This window comes from Sceloporus occidentalis, unplaced genomic scaffold, assembly GCF_023333645.1.
Source record: "Sceloporus occidentalis isolate IW3139 unplaced genomic scaffold, rSceOcc1.0.p SCAF_3, whole genome shotgun sequence".
NCBI lineage: Eukaryota > Metazoa > Chordata > Lepidosauria > Squamata > Phrynosomatidae > Sceloporus > Sceloporus occidentalis.
The window spans coordinates 225,251,429-225,278,577 of NW_028316983.1; the positions used below are offsets into that span (position 1 = coordinate 225,251,429).

General features: G+C 40.6%; 1 protein-coding gene across 1 annotated transcript in view; it reads right to left on the reverse strand.

The window, feature by feature from the left end:
• LOC149317571 (angiopoietin-1) overlaps nucleotides 1-14,436 on the reverse strand; it is a 187,630-nt gene extending 173,194 nt beyond the window's left edge. Inside the window, exon 1 of the mRNA XM_089518935.1 lies at nucleotides 14,140-14,436. Within this exon, the coding sequence (XP_089375061.1) occupies nucleotides 14,140-14,436 (297 nt within the window). The remainder of the gene's footprint in view (nucleotides 1-14,139) is intronic.
• Between the last annotated feature and the right edge of the window lie 12,713 nt (nucleotides 14,437-27,149).

Below are 27,149 nucleotides of genomic sequence, written 5' to 3' on the forward strand. Positions count from 1 at the left end.
CTGTGTAGGAAGGTTTCTAAATAAGTAACATTCTATTACATTTCTATCCAACCCTGTATCAAATGATATCGGGGAAGTTAAAACAATAAAAATAATTTAAATAGACTAACAACATCATAAATACAATTAACAGGTTTAAAAGATGAAACCACTTGTAAAAACTAGGATTTTGTAGCACCTTTGAGACTAACTGAAAGAAAGAAGGTGGTAGCATGAGCTTTTGTAGACTTGAATCTACTTCCTTGGAATGTATGAAAGCATCTGAGGAATGTATCTGAGGAAGTAGACTCAAGTTTACAAAAGCTCATGCTATCAGGATCTTTCTTTCAGTTAGTCTCAAAGGTGCTACAAGATCCCTTTGCATACTGATTTTCCAGATATTAAATAAATATTTTTACCCATCATGAGCTCTTTATAGAGAATGTCTCATCAGTAACAGTCAAAAGGACAGTCAAAGGGACAAATCCTGACCCATTAGATTTCATAGATGGATTAATATGCCACTTCTACATTGATTTGCAATACTTTTTAAAACAACACCCATTACATAAGAACATTTGTGTTGTGTTAATTTTGAACATTTTTTTTCACAAGGTACATATTTTTGTATACATTTTATATGCATTTTGTTACTGGGTTTTTTGGAGGTCAGAGCAGTATTGAAAAATACTGAGATGTGCAGTTTGGTTTTTATATTATTAGTCAGGGAGGTGGGAATTAGTTTGGGAGGTAGGAATCAGGTCAATTTGCTTTTAAAATGTGGAGCAGTCCAAATCCACACACTTTCCTGGTTAGAACTGGAAACAAACAAATAACAACCAACAGTACAAAGTAACAGCAAATAGGGACTCATGCAAGTCAACCCAGAGTCCAATATGTTTTCCCTAGGTTGATGTTACTGGCTGCATTCCAAAGTCTGATGAAACCTCACACTGACCTCTATGTGAACACATAGTGAATACTATTCCTTTTGACACTTGAGGAGTAATGTGGAAATGTAAGCAAGGATTCTCTGCTGCTGAAGAGCAGAGAGAAGCCCTTGCTTATGTGAAAGAACACATGGCCTCCCCCTCCTCACATGCATCCTAAAGCCACTGAATCAGGGGCATGTCAAGAATTAGGTGTGCCTGATGTCCCTTGATTCCAATGGGTCATATAAGCATCTAAATCAAGGATAGGAACTGTGTCTCCCTTTAGATAGGGTCGAACTGCAGCTCCCAGCACTCTTCAACAACAATTATGCTGACTAGGATCAATATACCTCCAAAGTGACCCGAAGCAGCTTTATTTTGGCCTGTCTGTACAGGCCCTATAATTCCCACCCGTGATGTCACAGGACTTTTTGAATAGGAAGCATTCATCATGACATTCCCAGAGCCATGCCTCCCCAAAGAGTCCAAAATACAGGCAGCCACACTGAACCACACCAGCAAACTTAGCCTTATTCATCTCTACCAGGAGTACGACTTTTGAAAAACTAATGGGTCTTTATTGCCAATTAAAAACCAAGCTATCTCAGGAAAAAATAGATCAGAACACTATGCTGTTTCTGAGAAACATTTTCACACTAGCTTTTCTGAGGACTGCAGCTCAGTTCAGAAGGAGCAGAGAAGTCTGAGGGGGCAGGAGATGATACAATAATCACCAGAAGCCCTGGTGGTGCAGTGGTTAAATGCTGGTACTGCAGTCACAACATTGTGAGTTCAATCCCATGGCTCCAAGGTTGACTCAGCTTTCCGTTCTTTTGTAGGCTGGTAAAATGAGGACCCCGCTTGTTAATTGACTTACACATAGTAGAGAATGCTTAGTTTACTGTTAAGAAGTATAGAAATGTAAATGCTATTTCTATTGCTTTTCAAAATGCCAGATACATGAACCCTAATTCCATGTGCACCATTAGCACGCACATTTCTTTCCTCATTCTGTAAAGCATATTTTTAGAAACTCATACCAGTCATCCTTTCATTTTTGGCAAAATGTCACTTATGGTCACAAGAAGAGGGGAAGCTTTGAACTGTGTTTGGAGATCTAAATACTGGTTGACCTCTTTTTTGGACTAGAACATTGGGCTAGATAATTTTTAAAATATATATATATATTTATATCCTGTCTTTTTATTTATATTTTATTTATACCCTGGAAGAGGGTGGCTTACAAACATACAGACAAAAGCTCACATCAGTAATACAAAAAGTTAAAATATAATGGAACTATCAGTACAATTATATTTTAACTTTTTGTATTACTGATGTAATACAATTGTAATACAGTACAATTGAAAACCATTTAAAGTACATATACATAGCCAGAAATGGACAAAGTTCTTAGCTTCCCTTTAACCTGCATTCATTTTCCCCCACATCTCAAGGTATTTTCATTGAATGTATCTGCAAATTTTGGAAAACTCTAATATAATGAACCCAATGAAATTTTCACCCACATGCATTGTCCAAATTTCAAAAATTATACCTATTTTTAATATAGAAAGGATGAAATTGTGTATGTCTGACACATACCTAGTTTCAAAGAGGAGACTTTCAGACTACTAACATATGAAATACTCACCCATTCCTAATCCCAAACCAAATACACAAAGAACAAAACTCACAGTTTTAATACTAAATCACTCAAAGTCTTGGGCATGTCTAGAAGAAGAGAATGAGAGTAAGGAACACTTTTCATCTGTTAGCCAAATTAAATTTCAGAGATACTCTTGGGGGACTGTATTCCCGTGATCAAAGACAAATGGGTGGAATAAAAATATCAGCATTTTTCAGTTAAAATTCTTAGTGCCAGGAGTTAAACTTTGGAAGAAGCATTTCAGCCTTTTAATTGGAGAGTGGAGGAAATTTTCCAAAAGCTGGAAAACACCTGCGAATGATGTTATGGGGAAGGGGGCATGGCTGTCTGGAGAACACTAGAGGGCTGGATTGGGATGCCAGGGTCTAAGATTTCCCTGTCCTATCACATGGTGCATGTACAGGAAAGTGTTCATTTTACCAGTAATTCTGCTTTATCTTTCATTCATTCAAAGAGGCAATGCCAGGACCACAAGCCATTCATAGCTGTTAAGCCAGATTTTTTTTTAAAGGGAGGGTGAGAGCAGAGATGGTGCTGAGCCACAGAGTTTAAAACCAGATTATTTTTTCCAAAGCCCATGAGTTTTGTGGGGAAGCAAGACAAAGAAGTTCTACTTTGGTTGTTTTGAAAGAGTGACTAATGGCAGAATCTGGATATGGATCAGAAGCCTCCCACCAGCCGAACAGTATTGAAATATTTTCCCCCAACCTCTTATGTGCTTGAGAAAAACATACAGCTTTTCTGACATATTTTTTGTTATATAAGTACATATATATTGTTCCTATTTTTTTCCATGGGTGTTTTTGTTTTTAAAATGGAATGCCTTAGAGTGCATCTGTAATATAGAAATAATTCAGTTTGACACCACTTTAACTGCCATGGATTCATCCTACAGAATCGTGGGCTTTATAGTTTTGTGAAGCACTAGCACTCTAGCAGAGAAAGCTAAAGACTTTATAAAGCTACAGATCCAGGATTCCATAGGATAGGGCTACAGTACTTAAAGTGGTGTCGAAGTACATTGTTTCTGCAGTGTAGATGCACATTTACTCCTAAGGCTTAAATCAAATTGAGGTATACATTGATAACCTGTAAATTCCTTGGGAACTGGAGTCCTCTGCATGTTTCCTACTGAAGTCTGAAAAACAGCATGCACCTTATAATTAGTCTGTCAGTCAAACATCAGTGCCATAGAGAACCACTTGTAAAATCCAACAAGAAAGAAAAACACAATACGTACAGTACTGTATTGTAAAATATTTCCCACTTGAAAACTATAATCATGTGGGTTCAAATAAAAATTTAAGAGGTTTCCTTAACATCCTTGGTCTTAAGCTTTGTTGACTACTCTGTGTACTTTATCCCAGAAGGATTACATTTACAAAATATTACATCTAGACAAGTTGTTTTTGGGCAACAACTCTCAGAATCCCAACTATGGCTTTCTTAAAAGATAGCACTCCAGAATCCAGGTAAGAAATAGAATGTATGAATGATTGTTCACATGAAAATAATGTTCTACATATATAAGAAATTTGTGGTGAGTCTTTCTCCATCTCATGCTTGCCAGAGAATATGGAAGAGGATGCTAATTTCTACCCTGTTAAAGTATTATTTGTTAATGTGAAGGAAAGGAGCCAAAAAGACTAGCAGGAGTTCAAATGTCATCACCTTGTTTTCTCCAGGAGATGTGAAATTTCTGTAACATTTCTAGAAGGAGGAGGAAGAAAACAGGAAGGCACTAGCAAAGGAGTGGAAGCTGTTCATTGAGGAGGCATTGGTTAGAGGGAGGTGACATGCTTTGCACACCAAATGGCCCTTGTGAAATTCCCAACAGCCACAGCTAGAACTGGGAAATATCTTTATCAGGCCTCTGCAGACACCAGTTACCATAGGTGTAGAGCAGTGGTAATTACAAGGTGGATTGTGATCTACTGGTATATCTTTGGATTACTTATTTTAATTTGGCAAAGATTATTGATGTTTTGTAGTTTAACAACAGAAGCACAAAAAGACACATATACCGTGCACAAGCATCAACCCTTAAAATTATTCTGCTGAACTTCAAAGATCTTGAGGTAACTAGGAGTGGGCTTGAGGGGACAAAGGAAGAACTTTCAACTCCATTCAGTACAGACACAACAAATTGTTTGTCTCACACTACATCTAATTTTTCCTGGATACTGCTTCCTGCTGAAAGTCCAAGCACTTTTAAACTGTTTGAGAGTGTAGTCCCAAGCATGTGCTTTAAGATAAACCTCCACTGCATTCAATAGAACTTAAACACATTCTTCTCCTCAAGTGTAAAGCTTACATATGAGAACACCTCAACAGAGCTTTAGAATAAAAGTTGCCTGGGGCTGCTGCCACACTACAGAATTATTGCAGTTTGACACCACTTTAACTGCCATGACTCCATGCTATGGAACTATAGGATTTGTAGTTTTGTGAGATATTCAGCCTTCTATGTCAGAGAGTTCTGGTGTCACAACAAACAACAAATCCAAGGATTTCATAGGCTGGAGTCATGACAGTTAAAGTGGTGTCAAACTGCAATAATTCTGTAGTGTGGCAGCAGCCTCAGGTATCTTTTATTCTAAAGCTCTGTTGAGGTGTTCTCATATGTAAGCTTTACACTTGAGGAGAAGAATGTGTTTAAGTTCTATTGAATGCAGTGGAGGTTTATCTTGAAGCACATGCTTGGGACTACACTCTCAGACAAACAGTTTAAAAGTGCTTGGACTTTCATCAGGAAGCAGTATCCAGGAAAATTTAAGGATATCATGCCTCTACAGATGAAGTGGTCATCCATTGACCTCTTGGAAAGGCATGCTAGTCCACCACTTTCTTCCTAACCTCACTGATAAGTGTATGAGAAATTTGAGGAATGGAGATGTCCTACCATCACATCAAAGCCAGCTGGAAGGTCTGTTTTTCTCAGATCCATATGCTCTAATGTACTTACACCACCCATCTTCTCTGCATTTGATTCTTCAACACGTGATCACTGGCAGCTGACTGCATGAAGACATACTGTGTTGAACAAAAAGGCATAATGTGCTGAAAATGATTCCCATGTGATTTCCCCCTAGAAACAGGAGAAATTACCCTGTGCTTCAACAGGCTGCAAAATTTGGGAGTGTGTGGGTGGGGACAACTATTGCAAGCACATTTCCAAATGCATGTGGTGGCCATCCGTGTATCAGTCATGCAAGACATATAGCCATTGCAACATACAGATCTCTTATTGGGTCAGTATGCTTACATTCCATTTGTTCATCACATTGACACTGTCTTTATGGATTGCTTATGAGCACTGATGTTCTCTCTGCATTTGATTATCAAAATATACACTGCTGCTTGAGATCCAGGGAGTTCTCCCAGGGAGAATGTCAGAGGGACATCCTAGAGACAAGTCTGCTGATGGATAGTGTTGTATGATTTAGTATTACCGCAAAGTGCCAACTAACTACTATTATTAATGAAAATAAGTAAATTAGGGCTGCATGGTCCATGCTGACAAGGCTCTCCATCAAAGCCTGGGAAACATTTGGAGAGTAAAAGGAAATATGGGGATACAACAATAATCACCATCACCAAAAGTGAGACTGGCATTTAAAAAAAGCTTTTTGTCAGATGGGTATGTGTGAGTCTGTTTGTGTGCCTTTTCTTTTCTTTTCTTTTTTAAGTTGCCAAATACATAAGCTCTCTGTTTTTACCAATCCTTAAGTGTTTCCATGTTGGGAACCTCCTGACTTTTGTTGTGGGCATTTTGGAGTATCTCTGTGGGTAACTGGAATTTGCATGAATAAAGCCCTTTAACAACATTCAGCCACATGAATAGAAGAAAGATGTTTTGAATGTCAAAAGTAGCCAATTTTATTTTGGGATACCAATGACATTGTTTCTGAGACAATTTGGTTTCTCTATAATTGTAACTTTACTGACAGCTTGGCTCTTTTCTTGGCTACAGGTGTAAGCATCCCAACATAGGCAAGGGAGGGGGGGGGGCTAATTTCTCACAAATTCCAAGTAAAAGCTCTGTACCCATTTGTAATCATGCCATGAGGACATTCCACTGAGGCCTCTGAGCAACACAACTCATAGAAAGAGTTCTTCATTTCAGTCACACAGTTCATGCTCTGCATGTAGAAGATCCCAGGCTGAATTTCCAGCTTCCAGTATCATCAATGTTTTAAAAAGTATCACACAACAGGTTATAGGTAAGAACTTTCCAAGGGACTAGATAGTGGGGAAACAGTATACAGTATGTCAAAGTAGACCAGAGTTGACAACTGCAGTGTTCAGGAGACAATTTGCTGGCCCAGGACCTCTCTGGGAGCTACATAAACTGGGGGGAGGGGGGGGATTCCAAAACCACAAAAACATTGGCTGCAGTTCCAGATCCAGTTTTGGAAAACAAGCATTTCTGGATGTTAAAGAGTGCAAAGGGTCCTAGAAATCTGTTTAAAAGGTAAAATCCTGCTTCTGCAAGGCTGCAGAAAAGGCAATTCATGTTCCTTTCCCTCTTTTTTTACAGAAAAGAAAAAGGGCTGACAAGAGGGTTTGGGGGGATGGGGGCCATAAAACAACTTTGTGGCCACATGCAACCCTAAAACTATAATTTGCTTACCTGTGAAGTAGGCAAAATGTATAAGAGAGATTTCTGTGTTATACAGGAGCAAAACAGATCAGGTGCTGGGACCACCAATGGGTTCTTCAGTAGTACCTACTAGTGGTTTCAAAAGTATGACCTGTGCTGCTAGGCAGATGTATTTTAGAGCCCATGATTTATAGGCCTGTTACAGACAGCCAAAATAAAGCTGCTTCGAGTCACAGTGGAGGTATGGTGTTTCAATGATGCATACGTCCTAAGAGTTCAGAAGCCACACCAAAGCCATGCTCCAGTCCTTAGGGCTGGAGCGTGGCTTTGGTGCAACTTCTGGACTCTTAGGATGCATGCATCATTGAAACACCATACCTCCACTGTGACTCGAAGCAGCTTTATTTTGGCTGTCTGTAACAGGCCATAGAGTCCTTGCTAGCAGCATGGATGAGCAGAAATGGCAAAAGTAAGAACATTTCTATACCCATTTATCAGTACACTTAAGCATTGCTTAAGCGGTTTACAATGTGTAAGCTAATTGCCCACAACAAGCTGGGTACTCATTTGACCGATCTCCAAAGGATGCAAGCCTGAGTCGAGACTGAGCCCTTGGGTGGGATTGAACTTGCAATCTTGTGGTTTGTGAGTGAGTGGCTGCACTACAGGCATTTAACCACTGTGCCACCAGGGATAAAACTTGTTAATTTATCTTTAGTGGCCCCTGTACTTTTGAAGTACAAAGCTGGGAACAGAGCAACAGGGAATGGACTGGGGAACCAACGTTTTCTTGTACGTGTTTCATAGATGTTGGAATGGAAGGTGGCTCACACCTGCACTCTTCACTTTCATTTGTTTGCTTCTGCATTATATAAACCTCAGGACTAAATCTTTTATCAGCCTTTTCCAAGGGTGGATGGCTGTATCCCAGCTCAGGAAATTCATAGCCAATCATGGGGATCTTGAATGTCAGCCATGGGATATAGTCTGAATAGAATTAGTTGTTTGAGGGCCAAGACATACCACCTGCTGTGAGGGAAAGCTGGACCCACCAGCTGAAGGATTGTGATGCTTACTCCTGTTGCATCATCTAATACAAATATAGTTTATAGCACTGATGTGTGTCAGTTTTTGATAGCAAAGTCTGGGGGAGGCTGGAATTACAGCAAGGGCCAACTCAGAACAGTTTCTTTCAGGAACTATTCCTTCATAACTTCAGCAGGAAACCTTAGTAAGGTTTCCCTTAATGAGGGAATACTGCAGAAATAATGCAGTTTGACATTGCTTTAACTGTCATGGCTCCATCCTATGGAATCCTGGAATTTGTAGTTTGTTGTGGCACCAGAAGGATAAATAGCTCACAAAACAACAAATCCCAAAATTCCATAGCATTAAGCCATAGCAGTTAAAGCAATGTCAAACTGCACTATTTCTGCACAGTACATTAGACCAAGCTGTGAAGCTTCTGTAATTCATTTTCAGAGTGAATTGTACTTCATGAAGTCTTCCAGGAGAGCAGTTTTCCTCTCTATACTTCCTTGAACATATCACATCTCATCTGATTTCAGAAGCTAAGCAGAATCATGCTGGTTAGTACTTGAATGGACAACCAGGCAGAGAATACCGCAGATCTCAAGCCAGGGTTAGGAAAGACCCTTGCCAAAAACCCTAGAGAATTGCTGCCAGTCAGGGTTGCCAATGCAGGTTTAGATGGGCCAGTGATCTAACTCTGTATGAGGAAGCTTCCTCTGTTTTTGAATAATTTTTAGGAGGGTTTGGTGTTTGGGGAGCCCTGCAGCTGCAAAATCAGGTCGGGACACATTTGTCTTGTGGCCATGTTATGGCATCCCATGTGTCCCGCTTAGACAATACTAGCTAGGTGGTCTAAATACCCAGCTAAGTATAAGCCAGCTTCCCATGTTTCTCTATTCATAGCTTAATAAAACCAGTCTTAATTCAGATTTCTGAAGATGAGAAAATAATTGTTTTTTCACCTTTAATAAGATTTTGATATTGCTTGCCAAACTCCATGCTGTTCTGAAAGAGATTAGAAATGTTAGCCACATTCTGCTGTCAATGCTCTACTTTATCCATCTCTACTGTAGACTGTTTAGTAATTGTATACATTGTATAGAGGACTAAATGGATACCATGCACACATCTGCACAGTTGTGAAACCATTTGTACTTGTATTAGTACCATACATTTGGGTAACCAGCATTGGGGGGTGGGGGTGGGGAATCTGGAAAAGTTGCCAAGCTAAAAACTTCAGACAGCTATTTTCTAACAGTGTTTAAACATTGAAATTACAGCCTAAGCATTTCAATACTGTATGATAGCCAGTTATTGCAAGAAATAAAAACAACAGTGTGCAGCCTGTTTTACTTTGTTAGAACAAACATGACAGTTATGAAACTCAGGGTTAAATGACAAAGGAAGTTATTCTTGTTAAAATAAACATGGTAAGGAAAAGCTGTAAATATGTTTATCAAGCTATCATCTTCTGGCAGTTTTAGCAAAAGAAGCTCTTCAGGACAGTCATAACTTGGTTCCTTGTCCAGCCAATAACCTAAACACTAACAAAAGGTATGCAAATTTCATTGGACAGCACCCAAACTTAATTACTTGCAGCAAGGCAAGGAACTCTTCAGCTGGATTTGAACTGACAGCTCATTGCACGAAAGGCTTTAAAATATTTATTTTGTTTTCCAAAATCTTCACTCTTTCTCTTTTGGAAAAAAAAAAAGAGATCAAACTATATTTCTTCCAGATTAGTTCAGTTAAGACCCTTAGAATGTCAACTTCTTAGTTAAACAATGCATACTTCAGTTCCTTTTTACACCGCCAGTCTCCCTTCCAAACTCTACAAGTCTTGTGTTTGGGATATGTTGTAACAGAAGTAATATGTTCTGACGTCTTCTAATGCTAAATAGTTTTAATGGATGTGATATATTACAGCAAGGGCTCAAGAACACACTTAGACACAAGTACTATGATATTATATATACATATATATATATATACACACACACACACACACACACACAAGTTTTTTTTTAATACTGTTATAATTATGTACTTTGGTCATAGCTCTGGGACTAGTATTTCTCATTCACTCAACCTTTGGCTACATTTTCCTCAAATGCTGCATTACTGGGATGGATGACTTTAAAATAAAATCATTAGGGGACCTAAACCTGAGCTTTGGAGCTTTCAATGGTTTCTGTAATATATATTCTTTGCAATTAAGAGTTATTCATTCATTGGATGGGGAAGTTGCTCTTTAAATAGCTTGTACTGACAGCAACAACACAGTGAAGGGCTTATGCAGAGATGTCATAATGTAGGCAAACAGTGACTCATACTGGCTTTCCCCAATGCCTTTCTCCAATGCCCCCCCCCCCGCCACCCTGGGAAGCATGTCCTTTCATTCTGCCAAAAATTGAAAAGCAGAGGTATGTGATCTCTGGCCACTTGTTACTTTTAAAGGACCTAATGGGAAACCTTTCACCTACTTTCAAAATTCAGATAACCACTGAAGAATGTGGGTTATGGTGATACCATATAGACACTAACTACCTTTTCAATCATCTGTCTTGTTTTCTTAAAACATAAGGGTCAGTGGCAATTTAGAGGGGTCCCCCCACCAAACTCAGGAGATTCATTTCTCTTCCTACACAGTTTGTGGGCAAAACAGTGGGCTTAGCTCAGTCCCTAGTGGTCAAACACAGAAAATGGAACAATCTCTCAGAACAGCTTTTTTTCCCCACAAATGAAAAAGCCCACATGCACACACAGAGAGATATCCACAAATGTACTCAACAGCAGCTGCAACACTAGCACAAACTCTTGAATAAAGGGTTACTTTGAAAAGCAGACATTAAAACAATGCTGAGAAGAAAAGATCATTATGTCTCAAAAACAATCGTCACCCTCTACATTCTCCTCCTATATCTCTCCTGCTAAAGTTGAATATGCAGTTTGCAGGCTATAATCCCGCAAAAAACACACTTGGGAGTAATCTCTTCCTTGAATTCAGTGTGTCTTATTCTAAGCCAGTCTATTAAGGATTGTGTTGCAGTTTCTGTCTGCAATTCCCACCCCCAAAAAGACATGCACATATTGAACAAGAACTAATTCTCCTTAGATTCTGTGGGGCTTACTCCTGAGTAAATCATTTTAGGATTGTCTTGCCAATTTGGTTCCTTATCCTCATTGGGAGTAACACCTGTGTGTGTGCACACACACACACACATAGTCTGTTAAGGCAACCCCATTCATTTCATAGGTTTTTCTTAAACAAGGAATCCTCAGAGGTGGCTTTGCCAGTTCCTTCTTTTTATCAAGTATTAGCCAGATCTGAGCCCCCTTGGAAGCTGCTTAGCTTCCAAAATCAGTCTCTACCCCCACCCTCTTCTGAAATCTGGGAGACTTGCTTCTGAGTGAAACTGCTTTGGATTAGTTTGCATGCCTAAGAAGAGAGAAAAGCAATTTGGCACATCAAATTGTACACAAATTACACCAAAACATGAAAAGCACGTGGTTTCCTCCAGAGCTGTTCTGTAGGCTGCAACATGTCAGGGAAAATAAACAATTCTCAGTGTCAAGGAGTTTCACTATAGATCATTCACAATGCAGTCTTCTATACTGTCTATTCACAAGTAAACCCTGTTAAGTTGAATGGTATGTAGCAGCCTTCACTTATGAGAAGGAATGTCATGCAAAAAGCCTCCCTTGTCCTTCCAGAGAATAGGAATAAAGGAGGAAATGACAAGGAAGTGGAATTCAACAAGATGTGAACAGAAAGTGTTGTTTCAGCACTGGAGCAGGCTACCTCAAGTAGCAGGCTTCCTGGGGGATGTGGATGGCTGTCTGTCAAGGATGCTTTACTTGCATCTTACATTCCAGAATTTCCACTGAGCAGTCAAAGTTGGACTAAATAACTTCCAAGACTTAAGCAACTTTCACAGCTTAGAAAAGTAACCTTTTTGGAGTATAGCTCCTCCAAAACCTCAGCCAGGATGGCCTCAATGAAAAAAGCTTCAGAAGAATTTAATTGACAGTGCAGTCTTCTACTCTGAAGTAAACCTTATGGAGGTCAATGGTATGTAGAAGCTTTTCACATATCTGAAGGAGTGCCATGGCAAATACAGAGCATATGTCTCCCTTATTGCTCCAAAGACCTCTGGACATGCTGATTGGGGGATTCTGGGACCTATAGTCCAAAAGACCCAATGTCATCAAGCTCTGCTCTATTTCATATTCATAATTCTAAAATTAATCCCAGGTGAGTGTAGACAGGATTGCAGCAAAAGGTTCAGATTCTGTGCTCTTTTACATGGAAGTAAATCCTATTGAACCCAGTAGACTGAAGTCTACGAATGCTCATACTGCCAATTTCTTTCTTTCAGTCAGTCTCAAAGGTGCTACAAGATCTCTCTACGTACCTATTCAACCCTTAATTTTGGAGTACTGAGGGGCTGAACAGACAGCCCATTAAGGGACAGCTCTATGCCCCTGGAAGCGCTGGGTTGGGGACACAGCAGCAGCATGCCACACCCCCAACCCAATCCAAATAGAAGCTACAAGACGCAGCTCCTATTTGCTCTCTAGAATGGGCACCATAAGTGCCACAGCCTGGCCTTATGGTGCCCCTCGTGCACAGCACCATTTGGGTGATGTGCATGACAGATGTCATCATGGTGTGCGCCATCTGGATAGGCGTGCACCAAGATGGAGCCCGTGGCATGCATTAAGGGCTTTGAGCATGTGGACACTCAACCCTATCTGTGCCCTAGTTCAGGTGCAAATTGGCATAAAGTGCTAGTCTGTACACCCCTTAATTTTTCTTTTTTGAAATGAAACTTTACTTCTTCCAAACATCCATAAGATTCTGCTGCATGCACTTATTCTCTTTTTTCCCATAATGATTATATGTGCATTGCAGTTTAAAAATATGAAATAGTACAACAAATGGAAGGATTTTATCTGAAATGTTAAAAACTGAGGAAGCCCTAGCATATTTAATTTTTTCAGAAAACTGTCAGAGTGACTCCAAACCACTTGTTGGCAGCACTTGGAAATGCTGCTTTTTGTACTACATCTCCCAGAATTCTCCAGATTGGGCATGTATCTTTTAGTACAATTGAGATTCTAAGCTGCTGTTAAGACAGTAATCAGCTGTCCAATGTAAAAATCCGGCCCCCATCCCTAGGCAGACTTCTATAAAGATATACACAGACATATTTTATACAAGACCTCCAGCTGAGTTGTTCTGACTAAGCAGATGGGCAACAGTACTAATCAGTTTTAGTGTTTACTTAACTGATCTTCCTTCTCCTCTCTGGTGTTAAGGATTCCAACAGTTTTATCCTTGTCACACAATACACTGGGCAATTAATTATTTTTAACACATTCATTTCTCACCAAAGGCAGTCCCAGAAATACTACTTCCTTCATATAAGTTTCAGCTAACATTGATGGTAAATACAAATAACTTTAGTTTTAATCTTTAAATCTTTTCCACCTATCTTCATCCACCCATAACGATGTATCTGTTGCCTGAGCAATTGACAATATGTGAATTCCAAACTGCCAGGACCTAATTCCTAAAATGCATACAATTTAATTTTGCAAACCTGCTTTTACTATAAGCCCTCCAAGATATGCACCTGGCTCCCCAAGGTATGCATCTGATAATTACCTGTAGTTATCAATGCAAGACATGCATAGAATATTACTTCCAGGAAGCCTGGGAGGGGGGGAAAATCCAGAAACTGGCATAAAGCTTTGCTCTCAGTTTTTCTCACAATGGAGAACATGTTGTCACGGCAACATTGGCTAGCTGTATACAGTACATAGGGTGAAACTCAGCAAATATACATTCTGAGTCAGCAAAGCCCAGGATGCACAAACATCAAACCACCAAACAGCATGGGTAAGAATGAAGCACTTACCTTTTGCAGCCACTGAGTGTAATTTTCCATGACATGCTCCAGACGTTGCAGTTTCTGCGAAGAGAAATCCTGCTCCATGTGAGGAGCATCCCTCTGGAGAGCATTGGTGTTATATTGATCAGTGGTGCTTTCACGACAGTTCCCATCCTGTTCTGGAAGGATGAATGTGTAGGTGCATTGCCCGTGCTGAATCCGGTTATACCTTCTTGCACTGGACTCTGGAGCACGCCGTTGGTTACTGCAGCCTATGTGAGTCAGAAGAGCAGCAAGGAAAGCAAACTCAAGAAAAATGGTCATGTTACTAGTCCTCTTTTTTCTCCTGTATGCACTCACAGAAACACTTTTACTCCTTTCCTTCTTGTGTTTTATTTTGCTTTGTCTTTAAAGGTCTCTTTAGGGGAATGAAGTGGCATAAAGAAAAGAAGATAATAACCAGCTTTTTTAAAGAAAAAAATCTATTTCATGATAACTGAGGGTTTCCTTAGCTGAAGATGGAGGAATTTATTGCATAGTAGCTGAGATTTATAGTTTCCTCTCTGTTACACTTCAGCATGCAGCTTCTTTGAGTCAGCTGCCCAGGCATAGCCTCAGTCTCTTTCTCCTACCCTAGCTGAGACTGAACTGCTGTTTTCTCGGAGACCTCAGAGTGTTTTATTAAGGTTGTACACTCAAGCCAAGTTGGAAGCCGGCAGTCTTTCACAAGATGACTTGATAGGAATGTGTGTGCGAGTGTGTCCCTATGTTAAAGGATGCCTGATGGGCTCGGGAAAGAGGGATCATCTTACACTCCTGGCTTGAAGCACGACCTCAAACATGTTCGCCTGCTCGGCTCCTTCTGCACACAAAACGACTAAGAGCCTTTGACAAAGTTTAATGAGTCAAACAGTCCACCTTAATAGACTTCCTAGGCATAGACTGAACTATTAAAATGTACTTACAGGGTCCAAGTTTGTTATAAACTAACCCCCCACCCCAATCCCCAGTAAACATTAACATACAGACTGCTGCACATGGAAAATATCTGCTATCGCATAATGGGTATGTGGCTGTGTTACTTTCTTTGGGAATGCTAAATCAGAGCGTGGACTGTGATTCAAGTCAAAGTGCAGGGAGGGGAAATGCATGTTAACAGAACAGAGATCATCCTTGGAACAAAATCCGTCCTTTTATGCTTTGATAATTGGGTCACAATTTCCATAGCAAAGATAAGACTAAATCAAAAGCTGTCAAACAGTTCCTAGGGAAATGCCATTCATACATTCTTCCTTTGCATGTTGTTACAAGATTAAGAAGATTGCTTGCATATATAAGACAGAAGATGCAAATGATAAAAACAGATTCTTGTCCCATCTACTACAGATACCTGGGTACTCATCCAGTGAGCTACTATGAGCATATGCAAATGCTACTTGAGTACACATTAAGCTTTGGTGTTTTCTTCCTTTCACAGACCAGCAGACTGCTTTTTAAACAGAGCTGCTGCTTAAGAAAGAAATGACCCATCAAACCCAATAGTGTGTGTTGATATGCTGCACTTCATTGAATTATAACAAAAGAAATGTGTTAAAGTAGTTTCTAATTGATTTGTGGTGTTCCACTAGTTATTCTTCTTTTCTGTATATAATGTCAAGGCTTCTGAATGGCTCACAGGCATTGGCTCACCCCAAAAAACACCTTAGCTCCAAATGCATATCATGTCCCAGAGTCCAGTCCCTGTGTCACATTCCGTTAGCAAATTTCATAGAAGTGGAACAAGACTGTTCTTAAAGTTTGTCACCCTGCTGTATGAGAACTGATAACTTGCCAAGGACATGATAGCAGCCTTATAGAACCCTCTTCTCATGATATAACTGTGGATTACTGGAAAAGATGGCAAATCTTGGCAGCAGCCTCCATGCCCCCTGACTGAAGTCCTGTTGGAGCACTGTGTTAGTGTGAAGATAGTTGCATAAGTGGCTCCATTTTCTTAGAGGTAGTGTAATATAGGCCCTATGACAGCTTACTCTTTTGCAAACACACACAAATTTAAACATAATTTTCAGTAAAAGATACATCACACCACTTTACATATACATTTCTGCTCCATAATTAAAATTCAGAGACTTGCCAAAAAAGTGTTCACTTGCTGTTGGAAAGAAAGTAGGGAAAGTGCTAACTGGATCTCTCATGGAAGGATGTTCCACACTCTGGGAGCAGCCACTGAGAAGCCTGTCTCACGAGTCCTCACTAATTGCGCTTACAAGGGTGGTAGGACTATGAGAAAGCCCTCCTCGGCAGATCTTAACACACACACCTTGGTTTGTGCCAGCCTGTGGAAGGAGTCGTGGCATAGCGTCTGCATGCTCAATGCCGTGACCCTACCCCCATTGCACCATGATGCCGTGTGCCCTTCTAGATGGCATGCAGCATCATGCTGCGACTCTTGGCAGTACCCAAATGGTGCAGCGCGGAAGCAGCAGCATCATGTCACCCTGTCACAGCTATTCAGGTAGAAGATATGAAGCTGCTTTTTGTGGTTTCTTTTTGCTTTCTGCGGAGGCCTTACTGTGCAGCTGCCACAGCCCCAATCCTGGGTGAAAAGTGGCAGCATCCTGCTGCCCTTTGTACAGCCCCACAGTCTTTTAGATAGTCTAGACTCAAGCTGTATAGGGATTTATAGGTCAAAATGAGCATTTTGTATTCTGCCCAGAAACAGATCAATAACCCATGGAACTGTTTCAACAGAAGAGTCACATTTTCCCTGTAACCAGCCCCAATAAACAGCCTGGCCACATAATTTGGGCCCCACTGAAGTTTCTACACAATTGTCAAAGGGACTCTCCCTTAGAACTTGTCAGAGTAGTCCCAATAGGATGTATTCAACCAGGGGCCACTGGCTACAGGTTCCTTTTTTGAGCACAATTCAAAGATGCTGGTCATGACCTATAAAGCCCTAAATGGCTTGGGTCCAGACTATTTGTAAAGTCATACCTGCTTTCTCTCAGTCTCACCACCATCACAGGCTCACTTGGTGAGGATGGCTCCCACCTTCTGGAACTCTCTTCTCCAGGAAGCTAGGTTGGCCCCCTTCCTGCTTTCCTTTCACCGGCAACTTAGAGTCCCAGAGAACAAACAGGGAGAAACACCCCCATCTAGTTCCCTGTGTAGGTCATCTACCAAGGTGATCAAACCTATTTCTGTCCCACAGCCAGACTGAAATGAATCTAGACAATCTGTTTCATCCAGAAACCGCTAGAGTTGGGAGGCTGCTACATGCTTCATTACATTACCCCCCAAAAAGGAAATTGGCATCTGGCCTATAGTTGTCAGTAGTGGGGCATTTTCCTAATCTCCTTACCCAATCTGCTAGCCCCCCCCTCCCCCACCCCGATTGCTTTCAACAGCCAAAAAGGGTGTAGATCTGATATGCATGTGATAGAGCTCACCTCTCCAAGGCTCTGGTCCACATCCTCAGGTTGCACAAATTGAAACATATCCAATGCCACTGGACAAGCAGGGTCAAAGTTATGTCTAATGAACCTGGATAGCATCCAAGTCTTTGTTACATCACCTTTTTGCTGAATACTGACAATCAATCCTGTATCTGCAAGTGTGCTTGCTTATTGCTGAATTGTGCAACAGGAAATGCACCATGGCTGCCTGTGCAACCCCATTAAATCAAGTAGTATATTGAAGACATTGGCAAAATCATCTAAGAACATACAACTGCACATGAAATGGTTATTCTTGCAGAACTCTGCCTACACAACTATGGATTTAAAAAGTGCAAGCACATACATGAAGGAACATACGTGTACATAAAACTCCAAAGGATGCCAGCTCAAAAGGATACTATGGTTGATGGTATTGAAAGCCTGAGAGGTCCAGCAAAACCAACAGGGATACATTCCCCCTGTCCAGTCCCCTGCATAGGTCATCTATCAAGGTGACCAAAGCTGTTTCTGTCCCATAGCCAAGCCTAAAACCCAACTGACATGGATCTAGATAATTTGTCTCATCCAGGATCCCTTAGAGTTGGGAAGCCACCACACATTCCAGCACCTTGCCAAAAAATTGAAGATTGGAAACTGACCTGTAATTATTAAGTACAGTAGGATCCAGGAAAGGTTTTTTCAAAACAGGTCTTATCACAGCCTCTTTTAGGTGTGTTGGGACCCTGCCTTGCTGTAGAGAGGAATTAATGAATTCCCCTACCCACTTCGTCAGACCTCCTCTAGACTGTTTAATAAGCCAGGAAGGGCAAGGGTCCAGTATACATATAGTGGCTCTCACCTCTCCAAGGATCCTGACTACATTCTTGGGCTACAAAACTGAAAAGTATCCATCAATGCTGGAGAAGCAGGAACCAAGGTTACATCAAACTGAAATTGTATCAGCTCTGGTATTTAAGTCAGAGCAAATCTGAGCGATTTTATCAGCAAAATGGTGGGCAAATTCTTCACAACAAGCTGTTGTTTGGCTTCCATTCTCCTCCGGATCAAATTCTAACAGGTCCTTGACCACTTGAAACATCTCAGCTGATCAGTTCTGGGCAGCTCCAATAGTTTTAAACAGAAAAGCCTTTTTTGCTGCCATTATTACATCACCATATTTTTCCAGGTAGTTTTTAGCCTGTTTTCAGTCAGATTCACTCTGAGTTTTCTGCCACTGTCACTCTAGTCTCCCTCTTGTTCGCTTTATTGCTGCCAGCTCCTTAGAAAACCAAGGGGCTGGTTTAGCTCCAGTCCATGTGGTGGGTTGCATAGGAGTGATCATGTCAACTGCCCTTGTCTTTTTTCCATTCCAGAGATCAACTAGGGCTTAAACAGGACCACCTGCCAAGGCATATGCTAAGGCAGAACCTGCCAAGGAAACTCCCCAAGAACCATCAGGATCCATAAATCTCCTGGGCTGGACCATCTTAATTGGTCCCCCCACCCCTGCAGAGGCTCTGAGTTCCAGCAAGTCTAAACCTGACCTGGCATGGCAATGGAACAGTAGAAAGCTCTTCCATTCCCAGATCACCAGCATCTCCCTCTGTATAGAACACAGGGTCTGGAGTGTGCCCAGCAGCATGAGTGGGGCCAGATACCAGTTGTGGCAGTCCCATGATTATCATGGTGGCCATGAAGTCTTGAGCCACTCCCAACAGGGTAGCCTCAGCATAGATGTTGAAGTCCACCAGCAATATAAACTGTGGGGACTCTAACAACATCCCCAAGACCACCCTGGTTAGCTCAGGCAGGGAGACTGTTGTGCAGTGGAGAGGGCAGTACACCAACAGAATCCCTAGTCTGTCCCAGCTGCCCACCTTTAAATAAACAACCTCAAACCCGGCAGACTGAGGGATAGGACACCTGGTCAGGAGGATATTATTCTGATAGACTGCTGCACCTCCACCTCCCCACCCCCTAGGTATTGCCTGCTGCTGCACAGAGAATCTTGGTGGACAAAACTGAGAGAGATTAACCCCCCACTCCCAGCCTCATCCAGCCAGGTCTCTGTAATACATGTCAGATCATCTTGTTCATCCAGGATCTAATCCAGATTATTTGGGATGGGATATAAACTCTACCCTCAAGATGCTATAACTGTATCCCATTTCCATAATTTCCAATACCTTGTATAACTACAATGGCTGCTCCCTGACTACTATTATCTCCCTCCCTTGGTTGGTGTTACATTTCTCTTCCACACAGAATAATCTATTAGTTAATTACAATCTGTGAGCAGGTAAAGCCTTTTTCCCTTTGGCAGCAGTGCCCCCACCCTCCACAGTATCAGCCTAGTCCAGTTCAGGAACCTGAAGCAGACTGTTAGCTGGGCCTAAGTCCTGCAGAAAAGCACTCACTCTTGAAGTGGTGAAAGAGTACCAGAGGAAGATGATGTGGCAGGTGGAACAGGCTTCCTCTCCTTTCCTCCCAGGTAGTTGTTTGGTCCTCTTCTCCCTCTGCAGAGTGCTCTGCTTCATTGGATTCTCCAAGATCCAATGATATCCAAACGATTAAGAATTAATGTCCCACCTGGTGCAGTGAATCTGTCAATTTCATCATCTCCCATGATTATTTTTTTCCTGTCATTTTAATGAAAGAATCTGAAAAATCTGAACATTCAAAAATGTAAATGTGTGAGAAAATAAGTTTTAAAAAGTGTGAATTGCTGAAATCCTCATCAATAAATGAGGCAAAAGAACACCACAAATTCTGATGTAGAGGTTGAAGTTTATGTTGTTTATAGTGAACTGAATTGTAGCAGAGAGAATCACAGCCAAAGCTCCAAACAGGAGGTGCTTATCCATTTGTTAGCAGATCTTTCCAGTATCTTTATTTACTGGTGTTGACACAGGAGCTTGGAGCCAATTACATAAAAGCAGAAGATTAGTTATGTGACCTGACATCCAAGTTACATGGCTGGGAAAGACTGCATGATCTAACTTCTTCCTACAGTATACAGCTCCAGCTTGCAGGGAGAGGATCACAGTCCATGTATTTTGGAAACCCAACAACATTTCACAGATGAAAACCAGGATACATGTTGCCAGCCAACATCAGAGTATAGTCATGATAGCAAAAATTATTAAATACCGACATCTAAAATAGGAAACTGTGCAACAGTTTGCTTTTGCCTGGGCCTAGTGGGGAGGGCAAGATTCCACCCCTGTTCTCTAATCCTCCTCAGTGAGTTGAGTCCAAACTATTTTTGCACTTTGAATTCATTTTTCAACAACTGTAATGGGAGAACCAAAAGGGAAAGTGACTGGAGGAGAGATTTTAAAAGCTGCTGAAAAGTGTTATGGCAAAGAATTAATTGGGTTTATCTCTAGCAAATCAGGACAGTTGGAAGGTATGAAATGGAAATAAGCTCATATTGAAGGGGGAAGTGGGAGGAGATGGAAACTGGGACATTTTAAAAACAGTTGAAAAATTGGAATGACAGAGAATTAATTGGAACAGTTGGAGCGTATGATTTAGCAATGTCATCTTGAACCCTCTTGCTGTCTTAGAAAAAGAAAAAGAGCCCTCCCTCCATGATAACTGTCATCCTTCAGCCTGTGAGGGAGTGAACAGGCAAGCCCAGCTCCACCAGGGCTAGCCTGAAGAAGAAGAGCCCTCCCTACAGTTCATCTGCCTTGGTCCAGGCCTCAGAGGGAGAGAATAACCACTGGACCTCATCCCCTTTCCCACCACCATTCCCTTCTCCTTTTGTGTCGTGTCTTTTAGATTGTAAGCCCGAGGGCAGGGAGCCATCTAATTAAAAATAATAATTGTAAGCCACTCTGATAGCCTTTAGGGCTGAAGGGCAGGGTATAAATACCATAAATAAATAAACAAACAAACAAATAAAATAGATATGCATACTTTTCCATACAGAAGTGACTGGACATTTTTGTCTGATGAAAAACAGCCTCATTCAGTCCAAGGTTGTGCTTACAGTGTCATTGTTCATGATTGCACATTGCACATGGCTGTTACGTGTTTGTTGCATATTTAGAGACATCTGCAATTGAGCACACGTTTCACTGCAGATGTGCTGTCTCTGTCCAATTATATATTATTGCCATTCTGCATAAGGATTGTGTAGTAAAAGAATTGTCATGCTACATGTGAGACATATGCTATGCAGCCCTGGTGTAGGATCTTGTTTGTGTCAAGAAGTAAGCTTTTCTTCAACTCTTTTTCTTGAGATGCTAATTTCACACATTCCGAGAGTTTTCTATTAAGGGAAACATTCAAATATTTAATCCCCTTCACATGTAGTCTGGCTTAAAGAAATGAAAAGGGTTGGATAGAAAATGTGTTTACGATGGAGATCACTACTTTCCAGCCATATGGGCATTGCCTTTACTCCAAATATGTCTTGCCTTCTCTTCGTGGCTCAATGGTGAATTATTTTGGAGCATGAAAACAGCACCAGTTAAAGCAGGAGACAGCTACCCAGGTTTAGAAGGTAAGTAAACAACTATGCAGACACAGGGAAAAAGGAGACAAAGAAGGAGACAAAGTTCACATCCAAGAATTGCAGCTATTTCTTATTTAAGCAAGGGGGCTTATTAATAAAAGATCGCTTACATTTTTATATACTTCTTGGTTGCCAACATTTTATATTTATTTTTATATGCAGACTTTAGCTACGTGAGCTGATGCATGGGGTATGTGGGTATCATGAAAAAGCAAAACTCTGAGCACTGTAAAAAGAAGGAGTGATTTATATATAGTAAATACAGTCGTGTTTAAGTATCGGTCTTTCCATTTCTCTATACAAAGACACTTGAGACTCACTCACTGCTGGGGCTGTCACAGTTGTTAAAGTACTTCCATAGCTGATAGAGTAGAAACCTGAAGCCTACTACACATATGGTCCAAGATGCACAGTTTACAAGAAGACTCTGAAATTTTTTTCAGTCTCTTTTTCCATAGGGAGTCATGTTTTACACCCCAATGCTATGTGTGCTGTCAAGCCAGAATAGAAAATGAGCATTTAATGAACATATAGTCCAGGACATCTACTTTTCTAGCTTCTCCATTTCTTGAAAATGCAATAATTATCTCTCATCTGAGGTGGTCAGGGGGAGTAATTTAAATGAGCTGAATTTGTGAATTTTCCCTGATTTAAAGGAATGAGTTCCCTAAAAGCTCCCATAGAGCTTTTCTGACAACACTGGACAGGTGGGGGCTGCCTTTGTAACCAAAACAATAATAATTTCCATAAATCTATTCTTTTAAAAAGAGAAAAGGAAAACACTATTCAAGAACACCATCATGTGGATTTCTCTTTAAAAATTGAGTGAATAACAAATGGCAGTTGCTTGCAAACCCAATTATTTTGATGGGTTTCCTATCTCTGCATAGAATCAGAGGGCTTCTTTTGCCTTCTCTCCCCATCATCCACAAATCCACTGCATTCTCTGTCCAAGGAAGAGAAAAGATATTGAGGAAATGATTATTCCCTGAGATAAAACCTATCCTCCCCCCCCCCCCCCATAATGGGACCTCATCAGAGATATGTGCCTTAGTTATCAGGCTTGTAAATTAACCCTGTGTTTACCTTCCAATAGCTAACCACAAAACAAAGATACTAAATAAAACATATGTAGATGAGGAATAGCAGAAGTCTTTCACCGCTTGAGGAAGCTCTCCTAAAAGCCATGTTAAATTTATCTTGTATGTAGTTTAATCCTCCCGAGCACTTTATCTAATGCATATATTTCCTTTTACATGTTTCAACTTCTCTTCCATTTACCTTGCACTACCCTTCTACTGGATTATAACTCTCATCAGCCATAGCCAGCATAACCAATGGATAATGATCATGAGGTTGCAGCCCAAGAAGATTTGGAAGACTACCAATCCCTGGATGACCCAAATTTCTCCTATTACCTCTCCTGTTTGACTATAGCTCCATTCCAACATTAGTTTTTCTTATGCAATTAAAATTCCATAAGGGAATACAGAGACACACAGGACAGTCCTGTCTCCAGCCCTATGCGCCATCATTCCTGCATATTTTAGCATTTCCAGGTTTTTAGAAATTCATCATGGATTCATCTTATTTTATTTTTTAAAAATGTTAATAGCCCACTTTATACCATAGGATGTTGCAGTGGTATACAGTTAAAATCAATTAAAAAAATTTAAAAAATTAAAAATTTAAGTAGTAAAGAATAATTTAACCAACATGTCAAACAAATCAACAAGTTATATTGTGTGCCATAAAGTGTGCACAGAACATTTCTGGAACACACTGAACAAAAATAACACAGAGTTTGCAACCTAAGGCACAACCCAATGTGCATGTGCTCCCACTAGCATTGGGCATCCATGCATAATGGCATAACATGTGCCAAGTCCACTTCTATAAACTTGAACTTAATGCAATTGCATACCTTCCCACCATGAGGACTGTCATTAGCAACAGAACAATACACATGCAAATCACTCTTGCCTTCCCAGGGCCACACAGTATGTGTGTGTGTGTGTGTGTGTGTGTGTGTATACCCAACTCCTTTCCAGGCAAGGATTCTCTGAAGATGCCAGCCACAGATGCTGGTGAAATGTCAGGAATAAACGCCGCTAGAACATGGCCACATAGCCCGAAAAACCCACAAAAAACAATTGTTCTGTGTTGGATAAAACTGCCCAACAACTTCTGTAGGGGAACTTGTGCACACATGTGATACTAACAAACTTCTAAGCTAAGGGCCTGTACAGATGGGTGCTTTGCACTGGCCTGGGCCTGAACTAGGGTTGTGTGGGGGCTGAGCATTTGCATTTACATGCTCAGCAACCCTACCATGCACCCTGGTCACCATCATGGTGTGCGCCCATCCATACGGGGTGTGCAATGATGACGTGCATGTGGCGCAGCACCCAAACAACGCTGCACCACACGAATGTAATCATGGTGCTTGAGTGTGCCAATGGCACCCCACGCACAGCTTTAAAAGAACTTGCTGGGAAGCAGGATTTTTTTAGGCCTCCTGGAGGTCACGGCATTTGGTTGCCACAGTCTCCATCTGGGACAGAAAGGGGTGGCATCTAACATGTTCCTCAATGTCTTGTTTAATTTATTCAATGTTATGTATATAAAGCAAAAATACATTCCTGCACTCTCCTTTGTTATAAGTAAAATTGAATAAACAATTCTTTCCATAATACTATCTCTTTCTTTGTTCTGTTTGCCAGCTATAGGAAATATTATATATGTATATATTTGTAATTCTTGTAATTCTATTGAGTCATTAATATCAATGGACTTCTAATAATTCTGGAGAAGATTTTGTTTATGGCCCAATTTCCCTCTTAATAGTCAACAGCCGGTGACCAATCTTCTTCTGCCTTGTATATTAGTTTATTGATCACCATAAATGTTACCCTGTCCATCTCTCTCATCTCACTCATTTTCAGCATCCAATCATCTATTAGTGAGGGTTCTTCTAATATCTACATCATTCCTAATGTTAATCTTGCTGCTGTAACTAGGTATAAAATTATTATCCAATATTTGTTCTCATCTTCTTTACATAAAACAGATGTCAAGACTCCAGCTTCAGTTTTGTAACCTCTATGTTTAATACTCTTCTTACTATGCAAATCATCCCCTGCTTCTAGTTTATCAAACCTAACCCTAGATTCTGAGGCTGGAAACTAGAGTGACATTGAAGCTAATGTCAGATTCCAGCTCTAGATAACTTTCACTGATGTTGGAGAGGAATAGAGCTCTGGTTTTGAATTTCAGCTTCGGATGCTTGTGTTTGGTATGTCCAGAGAATATTTCATTGGGGAAATCTACACTTACTGGAAACTATTACTGGATTTTGATTTAAGGTAGCATAGAGTCTTATGGATTGTCGCTATAGATAACTTTAGTTAAAGATTGTGGGTGATAAATTAAGTCCACAGAGTTCTGCTAATACATGACACGTTGCAAAAATTCTAGATGCCATTTTACTTGGTTTGCACATTTTTGCCTGTATATTCTACACTCTACATGAAGAAGATGACATGGGTCAGCCATTCCAGCTGTAATTCCACCAGGAAAGGTGTTGTATCCTGACATCCAGGGCATGAAACTTGAGCCACTATTCTTGGAATGTCTGTGTTAAGAGCATGTGTGATTTATGTTCTGAGCCAATAGCTTTCCAGTAGCCAATGATGTTCATTTCCTAGTATAAACAGAACATAGACTAGTTTTGTGGTCTAAAAAATTGAAAGCATTATACATTTCCTTTCTTCTTTTTTTTTACTATGGTATTTTTCTTGACAATATAGCACCCCAGTGACCTATTGTCAGAGTACCACATGTCTCAAACCTGTGTCTGTAACTCTTCATTTGGATTACTATAAACTCATCAGCAGGCTGCTGTGTTTACATACTACTGAACAGCAACAGATCAGCACAAATGCTTGTCAAACCTATTAACTGCTGCATTTAAACCAGCAATTAATCTGCAGGCTCAACGTCTCCAGAATTATTACCTCTGTGGTCTCTGATGGTTGGTGAAAACAAGGAAGTAGGAAGGACTAAATGTTCATATTCGCTGGAACACAGAATAGCTAGGCACATGTTGTATGGTAGCAAGAGGAATGTGTGCCCTGCTAAATATTTCTGGAATCTAATTCCTGCATCAGCCCCAGCCAGTCTAGCCAGTTTTAATGAATGATGGGAATAGTAGTTCATCAAAGTCTGGAAGTTCTGCAGTCCAAGAAGGAGGTCTGCATGCTACAGGGATGAGACTTATTTCAAATAAACACCCAGATGGTTGTGCTGTCTATTGAGAATTTTCATTGCTTTCAATAGCAAACTTTAATCTCTTCCATTTTAGCATATGTAACCAGCTTGGTGTAGTGGTTTGAGCATTGGACTATCAGTCTAGAGGCCAGGGTTCAAATCCCCACTTGGCCATGACACCCCACTGGGTAATCTTGGGCAAGTCACACTGTTTCAACATCAAAGACTGGCACTAGCAAACCCCCTCTGAAGAAACTTACCAAGAAGACCCCATAACAGGTCATCTAAGGGTCTCCATAAGTCAGAAAGAACTTGAATGCATACAGCACGAACATTAATATTTTATGCTTCCTAACTGCACATGAAATTGCATATGGAATTAGATCTTCATTATTTTCATTTTGCTTTGCTTCTGCCTCAGAGCAATTCTTATTGCGTCAGGAGTGTCCTATCTTACTATCTTTAAAAAAAAATCACATATGCAAGATGCAGATGATATAATAATGTTTCTGGTTTCTGTTTATAATCATTGGATAACCTAAACATAATTTGTGCACTGGAACAGGGAACTCTACCCCTCAGTTTTGTTTTACTTGATCTGTTTTATAACGTTCACTGTCTTTTTGCATGCTATCTTGGTAATAAAGGCAGCTGCTTTGAACATTTTCAAATGGAAAAAATGGTAACCCTGACAACATAAGCCATGGCCTACGTGTGATCTTTCAGCCCAGCACCTGCATCATTAACTCACACCCTCATTTATTTCCCTTTAAATATCACCAGTTAGATTTCATTAGCTTTGT